Source organism: Solanum tuberosum, unplaced genomic scaffold, assembly GCF_000226075.1.
Source record: "Solanum tuberosum cultivar DM 1-3 516 R44 unplaced genomic scaffold, SolTub_3.0 scf00060, whole genome shotgun sequence".
In the NCBI taxonomy this organism is placed as follows: Eukaryota; Viridiplantae; Streptophyta; class Magnoliopsida; order Solanales; family Solanaceae; genus Solanum; species Solanum tuberosum.
In genome coordinates, this window is record NW_006238985.1 from 1715903 (window position 1) to 1731769 (window position 15867).

Below are 15867 nucleotides of genomic sequence, written 5' to 3' on the forward strand. Positions count from 1 at the left end.
GTGGGTGGGTATGAGATAATCACAATAGTGAAATTCAAAAGAACCCCACGTTTTCATCCCATTACGTGCCACTTACTTTGGTCCCAAAACTAGTGAGACTGCCCAATAGGCAATTCTGATGGAACATGTTATTATGGTTAATATGTATAGTTATAAATCTTGTCTAACAGAATGCTTCTTTTACTTTTTTTTGTTAGGAATAATACAATAGAAAGTTAAAATCTCTATTTTTAATGGCCATAATTATAATAAAAGGATTGCATTTGAATTGGTGGGTAGATTTCAATTTTGTCTGCTTGATTACACTTACAGAAAAATTAATCTATCAAAATTTTCATTGTGATATCTTTAGATAACACACCTATTGATAAACTCGAACTTGCTCCACCATGAGTGAATTTTGTTTTTACATGTATTAAGAGGCACATATTAGGGAGGTAGTTTTTGTATTTAGTTCACATAGAGTGAGAGCATATATAGGTTTAAGGTGTTATAGTAACTATTTGCAAAAGTAACCACTAGCTCAAGCTATGGGATCTTTTCTTTTAAAGTGGGATACTGAGTGCACCATAGGTGTTTTAGATTGTGGTTTCACATGCATCCAATCTAATGATTGTGGTGGAATAAATAGGATCTTTCTATTCTTGATTTTCGGATGAGTTCTGAATATAAAAAAAATCTTGTCATGGAGCATCTCCCCTATAGCGGATCTTACCATAATCATAATAGTTTATAGTTGTCGCGCTCACCAACTATCTAAGCAAGCACGAGGCCCTACTCGAGTGGATTCCTCCTTTTACTCCTCAGTCTATGGAGTATTAGAAGTCGTTTTCAGTTGTTTATCCCTGTTCAAAGGGGAGGTTCTTATGTGTTACTCAACTATCCACTACATTCCGTCCAACTTGCATGTGTCAAGCATCCCGCCCGCGTATAGTGTATAATATATACACACAAATTATACATTGGATACTTAACTACAATTTGTAAAAGAAAATATTGGGTTAATTATTGTTGGGACTTTGTTGATTAGCTATGTAGTGTAAAAATCCCAAAGAAAATCTTTAGTTTATTTTATCTTTTAGGACCAGGAATTTCGGGCGTCTAAGAAAATATAGTTCCACTAGGAGTAGATAGAAACCAAACCCCACATAGGACCACTTTTTTTTGCTTCATTGTTAATTCCCATTATGTAAAATTTTATCTTTATAAAGTCAAAAGAAAGCATAGTTGAATGCTTACAATGAAACAAATATATTACAGAGAGCATGCTTTGATACATATTGTTTTGGAATTTTGTGCTCACATTACCTTATGCTTATGCATACTTTGAATTTTTGGTACTACAAAATGGGGAGCTTTACTTTGTTGAAGCGGCGGAGATAAGTACATACCATATTCTTTATTATATGGAAACAATTGAGATAGATAATGTTTTTTTATTGGATGATAAAGTTTGGTAGAAAATAACACATAAACCTAAAACTCGAGAACATTAAATTAGACAAGTAAATGACTTTTTAGGTTAAATGATAACAATTAAGTGATTCTTTTGTTATAGTACAAAAATTAAAGAAAAGTAATTTTTGTAAGATAATTATCATTCATTGAGTGACCGCTCAAGCTGGTTATTGTGACATAATTTCCAGGGACTGGAAAAATGTTTTCCGTCCTACAACTTTCATATAATCTTTAATACTTTCAGGTTGCCCCAAAATAATGTTAGATGTTTATTGTAGAAATTTACTTATAATTGTCTTATATAAGTAATTTGGTTGTCAATAACCTTTACATCGTCAGTTCATCTAACGTAAGCTCTAACACTAAACATCAAATAAGATTGGGAATAACATGGGAGTTGGGAGGTATAGGAATCAGTTCAGCAGGAGTGTTACTAAACTACTTAGGCATTCGCTGTTCATATTCTCATTGTGAATGACATATTTTAAAAAGAGGGTCCTTTCACTAATGCTTGCTGGCTGCATTTCTGGTTTCTATAATAACTTCATTTTGGGTGTCACCTTCTGGAGTAGTAGTTGACCTATCTGACAACAGTTCTAAGTGATGAATGCAATGACCTCAACCAGGTTTTTTTCCTATAACAGAATTGGATGTGGATCAGACTCAATGCCCATACCTGCAAGATAGCTCCTATGTGTGGGACATACTCGCAAAAGTGGGAGCTTTGAACCATGGAAGGATAAGTACCAACATACTTTTACCTTAGTCTCCAATATCTATATTTTTCTTTCACTCTTCTTTGTCACACTGAAGCACAAGTCAACATGCCATGTGTAGAATAGTAATTTACTCTGAGAATTAGGAGATGAACACAGAACTGAATGTAAAAAGAACATTATAGAAATATTGGTTGCATATCTCACACACAAGCTTCAGAATTGATCCACAAGTGTCTCAGACCAAGGTAGATCACCTCTTTGAAATGATAGATACTTCTATGTAATTGTATCAACACTATACACGTCCAACTAAGCTACCAACGACCCAATTTTATTAAATAAAAAATATACATATGAAAACATCCTAGGCTTAATCACAATGCACAAATAAATCAGTCTTAACCTAGTAGGACCGACTCACCTTCTTTACAATATTAAGGCAGAGCGTCTCACCTGATCTATTCATTAACTTTAACAATTTGTAAGCTCCAAACCTACTGCTCAAACTCATCTAATTTGTAACCTACAAATGATAGCCACCAAGACCACAGTCAAGCAGTGAAACTAGTAATCCATATCTTGCACCAAAGGTAGATACTTACAGGTCCAACCACTATAACCATCCGAAATCAACATTAATAGGACTTAAAGGGGTCATTAAGGGAAAAAAGGGAACGTGTAAAGTTATTCCTGCCACCACACTAAAATTTCCAATCTAAATAACAGATTGGTGAAGTCCAAATGATAAAAGGATAACCAGGTTATAATTAAATAAAAACCAACATTAACTTTTGATTTCCTGTTTCTAACTGCACGTCACTCAACTGAACTTGTAGTCATCTATTTCTTCCATAGTCAATATAGTATTTATATTTTGGGCAATCTACATCTTCAGTCAACATACTCTAAAGCATATCTGACAAGAGTAATAAATGAGGTGGCAGACCTATCCCCACTCAACAAATGGGAGAGGTGGATAACCACCCTCAGGCGGAGGCCTTAGAGAGGGAGGCAGATTGCCCAGTGATGCTCCGGCCTTTTCTCTGAACACATCACCTGCTACAACCAAGAACGTCACGATTAAATTTAGAAGAAGAAAAACCACCAAGAGCATCAGCAGATTAACTGAGGAATTGGAAAAAACTCAACACCTGACATTTTTAAGTGAAAATAGGAAGAAAATAGATGCAAAAGCAATGCTTGCCTGGAAAAGAGGCCGAACCAAAAGGTTGACTACTTGAGTGAAAACCCTCTCTACTATTTTCCCCTGAGAATTGGATAAACAAAAAGGAATCAAAAGTTGCATGCACTGTGTTCTTCCATAGCTATTCAAATTCATAGGATATGATTTTACAATCAAGTATACTCCCAATTCAAGTGTATATCCATATCAAGAATTAATACTCCACAACTTAAAAGACTAATTCAGGTCAATCAAATCTTTTAGAATAACTACTAGGAATGAAAACTTAAAATTACAAGACAAAGAACTTCAAAAGAGTTGGTACATAAATTTTGAAATCTTGAATGAGAAGTTGTAGCATAACTAGATAAGTTCGTTTGACAAAATGCACACAATACTATTAACAACTTTTTTTTTAAAAAAGCACAGAATACTATTTGCACAAGTGAATTCTGCACATTGCCAAATCCAAGAAATTCAAAAGATTGATTCCCCAGTTCTTCTTAAAGCTCTGACTTCCCAAAAGTTAGATTACTTTCCTAAAATGTCCCTTTGAGATTTTAATAACATCCGACAAAAACCAGGACATCTTTTGGATGAGTGGCAAGGACAACCATTTCACGAAACAGCAAACAACATAAATTTTGAAATTGACTCACTATACCAGTTTTCCAATTCCCTTCCAGAAAGAAAACCCCAAAACCATTAAGAGTGTTTCAGGATATATTGATCCACAACTATAATTCGAACCCAGAGCACTTTCTGGACAAACTTTCTTAGACAGACCCTTCTGATTTCGTCACATCATCAATTGTTGAATGAACCAAAAATGTCCATCAATTTTATTTTTTTAGAATCATCAACATAAACTGCATAGGTTAAAAGCACTTTTCATTCTTCAAGGAAAAAAGAAAGAAAAAAGTTAAACGTGAAATGCAGTACTCTTTGAAGTGACAAGCCCAAAATATCTAGTTCATCGTGATAAAGCTGGTTATTGATAAGTATATAACAGCGACAGTTACAATGAAAGTTTGCTTTGTCCAGGTTGACGCCCCAATTAGTCTAGGGTACAAAATTCCCTAGGAACTGGATACTTACTTCCTAAACTTGCTAGTAACTAGTTATTTGTCCTTTGTTTATAGTTACTCGCAACTTGCATTGTAATGGTCCCACTTTTTGATTCACCTAGCAGCAGCAGTCTACAATGATCCAATCCCCCCGATAAACAAAAAACAAATAATTTTTCTTTGCAGAGCTACCTCATCTTCCAGCAAACTAGTCCTGGCAGACAAACACATGTGTGTCTCTCAAAAATAAGAAACAAAAATACTTTTTGAGGCCAATAAATTTATCATGGTGGCTAATATAGTTCTAGATTTAAGACATTAGTTGGTTAACAGTAAAATATTGAATATGAATATACACAAAACATACGAGAAAGATACCTGGAGGGAGTCCTGTTTGGTTCACAGTTTGAGAGTTTTGCTTGGGATGATAATATTTGCAGGAGTCCCCATACTGGCAATACCCCTTTGATACATGTAAAAGATATGATCAACAACATTATCCAACAAAGGGTGTCAAACACATAGAGTTTAGACTTCACCATCCCCAATCATTGTTGTTACTCCTTCAACATTTTGTGTCACATTGAAGTCAATAAGAAGTACCATCTGACCTTGGGCAATAACTTCAGGTGGATGAAGTAAAGCAACATTCACTTATGTTCATAACTTAGTGAATAGAAGTACTATCAGTAATGTTTATCACTTATCAGCATATTACTACTTAGTTTTTTCAACCAGAATGATGTGAATCTGCTAAAGTTACAAATTGAGCTAAGTTAGCAGATTATGAAACTCACCTACGACAAATCATACCATGCTCATCAGGTTGGAGACACAATTATATCATCAACACATTAAGGGGAAATCTAATCATCATGTTACTTGGCCTTCTATAGTAAATTATTCTTCGAGTTACCAAAGGGGCTTCTGTCGTAGAGAGTATAATACTCAAAGGCCAAAGCTCCAGAAACAACTTGGCAGTATTCTGAGAAGCTTATAGGCCTTACAAAACCTAATAGATTAAAGTAAAAGGCCTAGAAACCTCAAATTATATTTCAAAGTATCTTAGATTGCAACAATCTCTCTTTTTCTAATGGTAATTATGAAATGCATCAATTGAACTCCGTGTAGTATAACCAGTCCAATATTGCACCAATTGAACTCAAACAATGATGAATCCTCTGAATAAAAGATACTGATAATTCATATAACCAACTCAAACCAGTTTAAGATTGATTGATGAAATGTAACAATCTGACTCATCAGTCACTTTTGTTTCTTCCTCCATCACGCAAATTGAGCATTGCAGTAACATGGACAACCCAAAAGTGTCAAACAGGATAATACAACTTCTGACTCCGTATTTCTAAATTTTGCATACTAAAATATGAAGATAAGAGCAGTACCGTTCGAACAAAGTGATTGCATACTCCTTTACCGAACGAGTCCGGATCGTTGAATAACTGGGGATCTGTTATCCCAGAAAAATCCTTCATCAACGCTTAGAAATTAATTAACTAAGAAGAAAAAGGAGAAACTTACTGCGCAAGGAGTCGTACCAAAGAGCTTTGGCTCTTTGATGTTGAACACCTTGAAGATGACGCCTCCGAGCAGCTGCAGTATCCTGGAATTCCTTGTCGCAGTAATCGCAGTTGTATTTACCCAACGGCATTTTTTTCTAAAACTAAATTCCCAATGCCTAATACTAGCTTTTATACGTTTGTTTGCCTACACAAGTTTCCAGATCGGTTTAGTTTCCTTTTTTCCGGTTTTTTATCTCGAATAAATTGGTGAACATAACTTATACTCCCTTCAATAAATGAGAAAGAAACTTTTACAAGTAATTTGTAGCATAATATCATGACGTCAATGACCAGCTAAATGAGAATTGTAGTATATGGTTTTTCCTTTCCAAAGTTTCTCTTTGCTAAATGTTAAGAGAGAAAATTAAAATGTGGTAAACGTAACACTGCTTGTATTCTTTAACAAATCCATCGCAAAGAGTAATGTAACACTGCTTGTATTCTTCCTGGTTCAAAGTGCATTTTGTTAACTACCCCATTTTGCTTGACCTCATTATAATGAGATTAAACTAGGCAGGTTCAATTCATAGCACAAACAATTTCTAGAGAAAAACCAACAGTACAAATTTTACAATGATCCGCTTAAAGAAGTAGAAAACTCATTCTTCTCCACATCTGCCATTTTCCCTTTCCACTGCTGCAACTAATAGGCACCACACGCAGGCCAGTTCATACATCTGTTCACTGACAATATACTAGTGTGGAACAATGATTTACAAGTAAAGAAAACACTAGTGATAACAACATACCAGGTTAATGTATTAAAGTTAAATAGTCAGCAGGCTGTTTTGAAAATTGTCTCACTAACCAAAGGCCAGTAACTTGTTTAAATACCAAGTGTCTCAGGAGCCAATATCACAAGCGATAAAGAGCCATATCAACAGTCACCCTATCATTACTTTGAAATCCCATAATAATAAAGTTCACTCAAATTGTTAATTCTCAACCACATAATGTTACAAGCATAGGACATATCGGAACAGGGTAAAAGGAACACAGGTTGAAGATCGGGTATTTGTTAAAGGTCAATTCCCTACATCTGCTTTTACAAAACAAGATATAATAATAATAATACAAAGGGACAACAGATACATGGTAAGATAAGGGAAAGAAGGAACAAATTGATACAGAGAAGAAACACAACTTCAAAGGGTACACTTAAATTATTTCTATCACAAGGCAGGAACTCATAACCCAAGGGAAGGGCACTGTTTTCTGGCGTGCTCCGGAACCAACTTCAATAATATCTCTGCATGCACATTCTTCAACTCTGGTGACAAGAAAGCCAGATTCAATAGATTCAGTTGTAACTTATGGAAAGAAGCTAATCTGAAAGAAGTCTTGTCAACAACATACCATGAGCCTTGAAGTTAAACAAGGGAGGAAGAAAGCGTCCATTAGGCAGGCGTGTATTGGGATCACGAAGCTCGTCAAAAAAGGGGTGAACCAAGGCATCCAACTGCATTCAAAATTAGTACACCTCTCACAACTTGGAACTAGACAGAAATAGTCATACCATTGACAAATTAAACTACAGCTGCAGTGCTCTTCAAGAAATTCGGTGAAGCCTAAGACAAAGAAAAGAAAGACTGGCATGCTATGTTGAGCTAAAACTTAGATACTTTTTAACAACATAATGGGTACGTGTTCAACTTTTAAAAGAACATCACAATAAGTAAAACACTGAACAGAGATACAGAAAGGTGACCCCTGTATATTCTGTGACTAACTGACTATACATACGCAAAAGAGATTAGCTCGAACAAATAAATTTGGCATACTTACAGCACCGCAGCGCAAGTTAGGAGAGTACTGCAGCAGTCTTGAGACCAGATCAACTGCTTCTGGAGGCATGCGCTTATGGAATATCTGAAAATCAACATTAGAAATGACTTGTTGCCTTGTGTATGCTAGCCAGTTCTATGAAGGGGTTGGTTACGATAAGTAGTATTTCAAGTACCTTGTGCCATGGATGAGCTTTAATTTGAGGAAATTTGAACTCATTATAGTTGGGATTCATACATTTAATTTCTTCCCTTGTAGGAGTGCCCAAAACCTGCAAAATGTAGTAGGAGATGTAGTTTGGACAAAAAAAAGTAGGCGTGGGCCAAACTGAAAACAAATTAAGTAACATGGGCATGCAGCAAAAGGTTGAGTATCTTCTTAGCCATATTTATCTAAGACAACAATTGAAATGTTAATAATACAGAAAGCTGTCTTATTACTAAAACAATACTTCTACTTCAATATCTTTATCAAAAACAGTGACCTCGTCTTAGTTACAGAATCTCCGAATCTGAAACTGCTACACAAGCAGAAAACGAAAAAGTGTTGCGCCAGTGCGAATTCCTTAACATTCAAACAAAGCTCCTTCCATGAATTACAATCTAGAATCTAAAACAGTAGGACAAACTGAACTTAGCACAGAATCAAGCTAAGTTGCTCGGACTTTCCAAATATGTTGCCGCACCCGTGTCGGATCCTCCAAAAATGCACTACTTTTTAAGGATCTGAAACGCACTCGACATCATTTTTGAAGAGGCTGAGCAACTTAGGAATCAAGTACCTAAATTCACGGAACAGACCAGAGTAGAAGACAAAATCATTGGGCATTTACTATTCAAGTCAGAATCACATGTAAGGTATAATTGGTCAGAAAAAGCCCATCTCACCATCTCTGTGGTCTATTTGATTCACAAATCTTAAGCTTGGTTGATATGGAAGTTTGAAAGAGGTGGATCTTCACTTAATATCAAAACTCAGTCACAACAGCAGCGAAGCAATACTCAAGCTGAAAGCCAAGTTAATTTGTATGTATGTTGACTTTAGTTCTTATCTTTTCCTCTAATTTCCTTTTAATTTCCCTACTACATACATCTTGAAGAAATCTCATTGCTAAAAAAATCCCTAACATGATTAAAATGATAGGAATGTGCTAATACGGCCACTAAAAATAGCTATTATCTCCCCATAAGATACATTTGCAGAAAAAAAATCCGAGAAAGCAGAAATCACACAAGGGTTGCCCCAGAACATTGCAAGTCGAGAAGTAAATAACTCCAAAATAGAAAGGCAGGAAAGAAGGCCTATAAAAATTACAATTGGATGCAATAAATGAAAAGAAGGAAAAAAAACAAAAAGCGACAATGATGAAAGAAAATCAAGAACAGCAGAAAAGGCACAAAGGTGGAAATAAAGTTGGTAAGGAACTGCAGACAAGAAAGTCAAATAGACAAGATTACCTTAATGATCTCAACAAGCTGATCAACTCCACTTTCACCTGGAAATAAAGGCTGAAAATGGAAGAAAGCAAATAATGAGATACAGAAAATTGTCAATGTAATACGGAATACTGTCCACGAATAAGCTAATATTAGGAGAAAGTAACAACCTACCTGACCAAGAAGTAGCTCAGCTAGGACACAGCCAGCAGACCAAACATCTATAGCAGTAGTGTACTCTGTTGCACCAAATATGAGCTCAGGTGCTCGATAATACCTAGAGCAGATGTAAGAAATATTTGGTTCTCCTTTAACCTGCCAAAAAATTGGAGCAGATTTATCCAATCAGAAAATGCATCAAATAGACTCTTATGTTAGAACGGACAAGACGCAAAGAAAAAATGTAAACACACCAGAACTTTGGCACTCCCAAAATCGCATAATTTAACCTGGTGGGTATGTGGATTCACCTGCCAAAAAAAGTATCATGCCGTGGATTTTTAGTATCCAGAAAGAAATGTGAAATGCAAATGGAAAGAACAAATAGTCCTTAATAGCACTTGCTAACATGTTCAACAGTCATAAGCCATGAGAGTCGAGCAAAATAAATAAAACCCTTTCTTTCAAATTGGGAAGAAAATTTGCATCACTGTGTTACACAAAAATTCCAAAGACATCGGTTCTCCTTTTACATTTTGGGTCGCATCAAGCACTTCCTCTTTCATCATTACTTTCAAATATTCTTTAGGTTCCAGTCCCTTCAGGAGCCAATAAAGAGATATTATAAAGACAATTGCTAGCAAATTGATTAATTTTTTTTTGAACTATATATCAGCAAAGCAGAATAAATTGCCTGTCTAGGTTAAGGCCATAGCAAGTTCACCAAATATGTCAATATCAGTCTCTCGTAAAACTATCTTTGTAATAGAAATTAGAATCCATAACCCAATTGGAAGAAAAAATGTCAACCCAAGCACGTGAAAGCTCATATCAGCGCAGCAAAACATATTTTCACAGCACAATGTCCACAGACAAAATAAGACACGGAAAAATGAGCTCATGGTGGGTGCAAAGTTACATTCCTATCTCTCATTACATGCAGTACATCTATCTAGTTACATCCTTTTATTTCTCTGAGGGGATCAGTAGCTTAAAGCATTTACAAAATGCATGATTATTGACAACATTATAAGAAGAGTAATGAGCACATGAGAAAAGATTTTTTTCTCTCATTGAAGTAATCAACCAAATTGCATTATTCTTCTCCATATATCAAATCACTGACAAACTTAATACATATATTTGGTAAATTTTTTCCATACATTTGGAGCAGATATTCACATTAATATCTATTATAATGAAAATAAAGCCAAAGAGTGACCGGCAAGGTGGCAACAATATTTTTTTTAACCAAAAGCTAAAAGGAAATAAACAGTGAAGGCAGTGGAGTAGATAAGTATACCAAAAGATTCTGAGGTTTGATGTCCCTGTGGCATACTCCAATAGTGCGGTGTATGTAAGACAATGCCCTGAAAATCTGCCAGACAGAAACAGCATATTGTACTTCAGGCATGTTACATAATAGAACAACCTCAAGAAAATCATTAGCTATCAAGGTGCATTAATACAAGGTAATTGAAGTGAAACTAGTTTCTCATAATAAAAAACACAGTTTGATGGACTTCCCAAGGTTAGCCCATCTTCAAAACAAACAAAAGAACTAGAAAAATATTGGAACAATTTTAGCAACAATCTCTTGTCCAACATCTCACATATATGAAAACGAAGGAAAAACAATCACGTGTACAACAGAATTTGCAGAGGTCTCATAAATTGGGAGTTCATATCAAAAAGGAGCAATATAAATGACAACTCACTTTAAAAAAGAGCATACTACCTGATATGTATAAAGCTTCACAAGTATCAACGGCATCCTTTGGTTCAGCTTATTGTAGTGTTTGATAACACGGTGAACAGTTTCAGGTACATACTCAAGAACCAAGTTAAGATATAGTTCATCCTTATCAGTTGTGGAAAAGAAGCAGTGTTTCAGAGACACAACATTAGGGTGGTCAAGAAGACGCATTGTCTGCAACTCTCGGTTCTTATATCTCTTATCTTGAAGAACCTTCTTTATAGCAACAGTTTCACCAGTCTCTAAGCATTTTGCCTGAGTAACCCAAATAAGAAAATCACAAAATTATGCACATATACCTTTCTCTGGGTGTATGAAGGGTATATTGATAAGCATAAATGAACAATGGCACTTGTAATGAAGAAAATAAAATAATACCTGAAACACCACTCCAAAGGATCCTTGTCCAACAACACGTTCAGCCATGTAACTAATAGTCTGCAATAAAGACCAAGTGAAATTGTGCAACAATTTGGCCAATAATAAGAATGTGTGTCTACTCATAATCATTTTACTTGTCTACCCTAATCAACTAAAGAAGAGAAAACACCAGAACCATATCAACAGACCAACAGAACAAAAAAGGAATTAAAATGGAAGTGAGTGACAGCACATTACCTGCTTTGGCTGGCCATTTCTACCACCAATAGTTGTCACTATTATGTGGCCTGTCTCAGTCCCATTACCGTCAACAATTGTTGCTTCCATTTCCTACAAATGAACACTTTAAATCTGATGAACAAAGTTGAAAAGGAGAACGAAATCACCACAAAAAAGGAGGATCCAATAAAATAAAGGCAAATAGCAAAAATCCTATGTTATTCAATATGCAGACCTTATCATCCCTGATTCTCATGTCATTCATCTCCTCAGGCAACCTATCTACCCCAGCATTATGGCCACTGGATTCTCTCAAACCCGATGTAGGTGCTAAGCCCACGGAAGCCATTTCCAAGAAAAGTCTGCTTACTAGTTATCACTACAAAAGGTCATTCACCTGACCACCATTAAAAAAAAGGGGAACATCAGCATGATCACACATCACATCATATCATAGTACATACAGAAATAATTATGGGAAAACCCTCCAATAAAAAGTTGGACTGAATGACATCCATATATCTTTTGCTGGCAATGACTGTAAATTGAAACAACTCTAATCAATTGAAATTATGCGCTCAAATACAAGATAACCCTGCTGACTTAATGTGTTTCCAATTAATTGTTCAGGAAATTTCTTTAAAAAAAAGTTAAGCTGATTGTCCTGATAGAACTATTACAAATATAGCTTTGTAGTTAAGATAATTGCAAATTATCTCGCCCCGTTTCCCAATTGTTCCATTGTAAAGTAGGGAATTTAAAATTCAAGATCAAGAACAAGCTTGCCTACTTTTTTCATACGTGTAGCACGTCACACAACAGAAAAAAAAAATTGAAATATCACCATAAGATTAAATCAAATTTCATGAGACGAAAAAATAGTTTCAACAGCATTTAACCAAAGAAACAGTTCAAACATATGCGACCTCAGCTCATACAATTGTCCCAACACAATCAAAAATACAAGGCAGAAAAAACTCCGATTGAAAATTAGGCACCTGGCCACAATTCAACAATTATTTCTCCAAAAAAAAAAAATCCTAAGAAATTGATTTAAGGATTAATTAAGTCAGAATTTATCTTCCCGTTCAAGAAAAAAAGCGAAAAGGGAAGGGCAACAGTTCAAAGATTTTCAGGTATTCAAGAAATTGATAAATACAGAAAATAAAGAACAAGAAAATCAAAGAATTTATAAGAATATACCAATTCCAAAAGACGGCTTCAAAATAGGTAAAACAATCAATAAAGAAATTATACAACCAGTTTAAACAATTAATAAATCCACAAAAAAACGAATTACCGAAATCTACAAGAAGATCTAAACGGATCCATAAATAACCCGATCCATATGAATTTAAACGAAAAAGTAGAACACGGATCTACAACCTAGAACGCCAGAGCTAAAATTTCCAAGAACAACAAGAAAACAAAAAGGAAATACACAAATGAAGAAAAATATGGATACCGAAAGAATCAAAATGTTGAGGAGATGGAGAATACACCGATCACCGGCGGTCCTCCGATAAAAATTGTGGCGGAGATGATACCATCACCATGAGAGAGAAAAAGAGAAAGAAGAACCTGATATTGATTGAGAGAGAGAAAGAGAGAGGGATGTACTTATATTTTGCTTTTTCTATATTTATTTTGTCAATTCTATAATTCTTTTACATTTTTGTTCACAAGTTTTTTGGGTTGGTAAATGCGCGAGTGTGACAGTCAAAGCACAACCAATTTTAAATACATTTTCATCGTCTAATCCCCTCATGAATTTTATTAGCCACAAGGTTTAATAAAAAATAAATTAAATTTTGCATATTTTTATGAAAAGTAAAGACAAATAAATAAGTTCAAACAATTAATTTTACTTCGTTGTGAAAAGTTTGACTCTAATAAATTTATATGATCAGCATATATATAACGTATGCCTTCGAGAACTAACATCTGATAAATTTGGGGAAAAAATGAATGGTATTTGAAAATTTATTACTTATTTATTGAATTGAATATCAAAATAAATTTTAGAATGTGATAACCTAAAAACTTTAATAAAAATACGAATAAATATATTAGTGACTTCAAAACAATATGGCACGTCCCACAAGAATTGTCACATGATTTGAACAGAGAGAGAAATTACTAATATTAAAATCAAAGTAGTACTGTATTTTATTTTATAAATCTCATTTTACTTGTATTTTGACTAGGATATTAAAGTCGGTATGATATACGAATTTCTAGACATTTCAGTTTGTATGTTTGGTAGTCAATTTCTTTAAAATGTTATATCAAATATCATACGTACTGTATTATTTTTCTCCTTTTGATTTTGAATTATTCCATTTGATAGAGAGCGATTAAAAAAAATATTTGAACAAAACAATAATTTATTTAAAGTATTTTTTTATATTTTGTCAAACTTTCACACCTCATAATTATAGCATCTGTACATCTCCTTTTTACTTGTCTGAAACATCTTAATCCCACATGTTGTTATCTACGGGACATTTTTACCTTATCCAGAATAACTTCATTTTTAATCTGTATCTCCTTTAATACTCACACATCCACCTCAAACACTTTCATCCTTATCATTTTCATCTTTTTGGACATGAAAATTCTTGATTGACTAACACTTCGCTCACAAAGCATAGTCACTCTAACCACCACTTTATAGAAATTATCTCTCAAACTAGATTGCACATGTTTATCACACAGGACCCTCGATGATAGTCTTCCATTTCATCTACTCTGCTCTAATACGATGAGTGGCATCCTTATCAATTTCTACATTACTTTATATTACTAACACAAATACTTTAAACTTACTTTCTACGTTCAAACATGTAACATGAGACATGTTATTAAAAGAACCATATCTATATCTTATAAGTTTAGTATGTATTTCGATATTTAATTTGTAAATATCAAATTTTATCAAAATGTAAACTATATTATATTAAATTAAATATCAAAATATATATAGTGCCTGATTATTTATTTATTTCGATTTGAATATTAAGGATATTGCAAATTATGCATACCCCTAAATCCTAATTATGACCGTTCGAAGCCATCTTTTAGAAGAAAAGAGGATTCAGTGTTTATTTATTTTTAAGTTAAGAAAAGAAAGGCGCAATGATTTTAGCGACAGTGTCCTTAGCAGCTTTGGACAACACCTCATGCTTAAGGGAAAAGGCCAACACTCAAAAAATAAAGTTGGGGCAGGAAGGGGATATCTCTTGTATGCACTGTCAACTATTTAATTACTAATTTTGTTGAGAATTCTATTAATAAAAAAAAAAAGTATTTTCTTTGACAGTTTAAGCTTTTAGATGAGATAATCACACATTTTAATATGATTATTAGAGCAGGAAAAGATCTTGGGATAGTATTATTTTGTTCATCAGAGCTCGCCGGAGTTCATCTGTTGGTGGTGAAAGTTGGTCGCCGCTAGCTCGTTTTCATCTCAGTTCGCTGCTCCGAAGAAGATAAAATTCCTCTCCATTATTTACTTCTTTTTGTTAATAAGTTGTTTGTTTGATTACATTTCGAATTTAGGTTCAACTTTCTTTAATATTTACTGGGTTGTCCATGGTGTGTTGGGGTTCATGTGTTAGCATCTTGTTGATATACTCCTAATCTTGTTAAATTTCATAGTTACTATTTATATGTTGTTTGAGTGTGCTCTCACTAAGTTCTCCTTGCTGTCTCCGTCATTATCTTATCATAGTTTAACTTCTTAGTGCAGTATTTCCCTGATTTCGTTCCTTTACCGGCATGGCTGGATGCTTAATGTTTTAAATCGATTTCAATGTTAAACTGATTTTCCACTACAAAAGGAACCCCAATTACCAACAAAAAAATTCGTTGGTAAATTGATCAAATTGGTTGGCAAATTGAGTTACCAACCAAATGCCAACTTATATTAATCCGTTGCTAAAAGGCTCGTCAGTAAATATTACCAACCGATTTTAATTTGTTGGTAAACTTACCAACCAAAAATCAGTTGGTAAACACCCAAAGATGTTGTTACAAATTTTTGACACATGGCACTGAAATTTCCGTTGGTAAATTCACCAACTAATTTTTGGTTAGTATATCGTTAGTACCTTTACTAA

At 34.3% G+C, this 15867-nt stretch overlaps 3 protein-coding genes across 5 annotated transcripts in view; all 3 read right to left on the minus strand.

The window, feature by feature from the left end:
- LOC102593770 (polygalacturonase At1g48100-like) overlaps positions 1-3117 on the minus strand; it is a 9212-nt gene extending 6095 nt beyond the window's left edge. Inside the window, exon 1 of the mRNA XM_015307568.1 lies at positions 2631-3117. Coding sequence (XP_015163054.1) covers positions 2631-2688 — 58 coding nt within the window. The 5' untranslated portion in view covers positions 2689-3117. The remainder of the gene's footprint in view (positions 1-2630) is intronic.
- On the minus strand, positions 2433-6282 carry LOC102594308 (zinc finger CCCH domain-containing protein 3). Its single transcript, XM_006344748.2, has 6 exons — positions 5970-6282; positions 5834-5898; positions 4806-4890; positions 3382-3444; positions 3124-3233; positions 2433-2700 (listed from the first exon to the last, which is right to left on the minus strand). Exons 1-5 carry the CDS (start codon positions 6097-6099, stop codon positions 3124-3126), a joined length of 453 nt encoding a protein of 150 aa, XP_006344810.1. The 5' UTR covers positions 6100-6282; the 3' UTR covers positions 2433-2700.
- A 595-nt stretch (positions 6283-6877) lies between these two features.
- LOC102577438 (Shaggy-like protein kinase NtK-1) lies at positions 6878-13365 on the minus strand. 3 transcript variants are annotated; one of them, XM_006344749.2, is made up of 13 exons: positions 13212-13365; positions 11982-12143; positions 11765-11857; positions 11525-11584; positions 11129-11401; positions 10694-10768; positions 9645-9701; positions 9406-9546; positions 9253-9303; positions 7971-8066; positions 7796-7879; positions 7367-7469; positions 6878-7280 (listed from the first exon to the last, which is right to left on the minus strand). In XM_006344749.2, the coding sequence occupies exons 2-13, from the start codon at positions 12093-12095 to the stop codon at positions 7198-7200; spliced, it is 1230 nt and encodes a 409-aa protein (XP_006344811.1). In that variant the 5' UTR covers positions 12096-12143; positions 13212-13365; the 3' UTR covers positions 6878-7197.
- Positions 13366-15867: the final 2502 nt, after the last annotated feature.

What these genes read in the sequence shown, in the direction of transcription:
- LOC102577438 (XM_006344749.2), bottom strand. Translation starts at nt 12,095, where the DNA reads ATGGCTTCCGTGGGCTTAGCACCTACATCGGGTTTGAGAGAATCCAGT. An exon ending in TTGGGAGTGCCAAAGTTCTG is followed by an intron (nt 9,547 to 9,644) that starts GTGTGTTTACAT and finishes ATTTTTTGGCAG; the next exon opens with GTTAAAGGAGAACCAAATAT. An exon ending in AAGCTCATCCATGGCACAAG is followed by an intron (nt 7,880 to 7,970) that starts GTACTTGAAATA and finishes GTTGATTTTCAG; the next exon opens with ATATTCCATAAGCGCATGCC.
- LOC102594308 (XM_006344748.2), bottom strand. Translation starts at nt 6,099, where the DNA reads ATGCCGTTGGGTAAATACAACTGCGATTACTGCGACAAGGAATTCCAG. An exon ending in CCAAACAGGACTCCCTCCAG is followed by an intron (nt 3,445 to 4,805) that starts GTATCTTTCTCG and finishes TCCAATTCTCAG; the next exon opens with GGGAAAATAGTAGAGAGGGT. An exon ending in TGGTTCGGCCTCTTTTCCAG is followed by an intron (nt 3,234 to 3,381) that starts GCAAGCATTGCT and finishes TGGTTGTAGCAG; the next exon opens with GTGATGTGTTCAGAGAAAAG.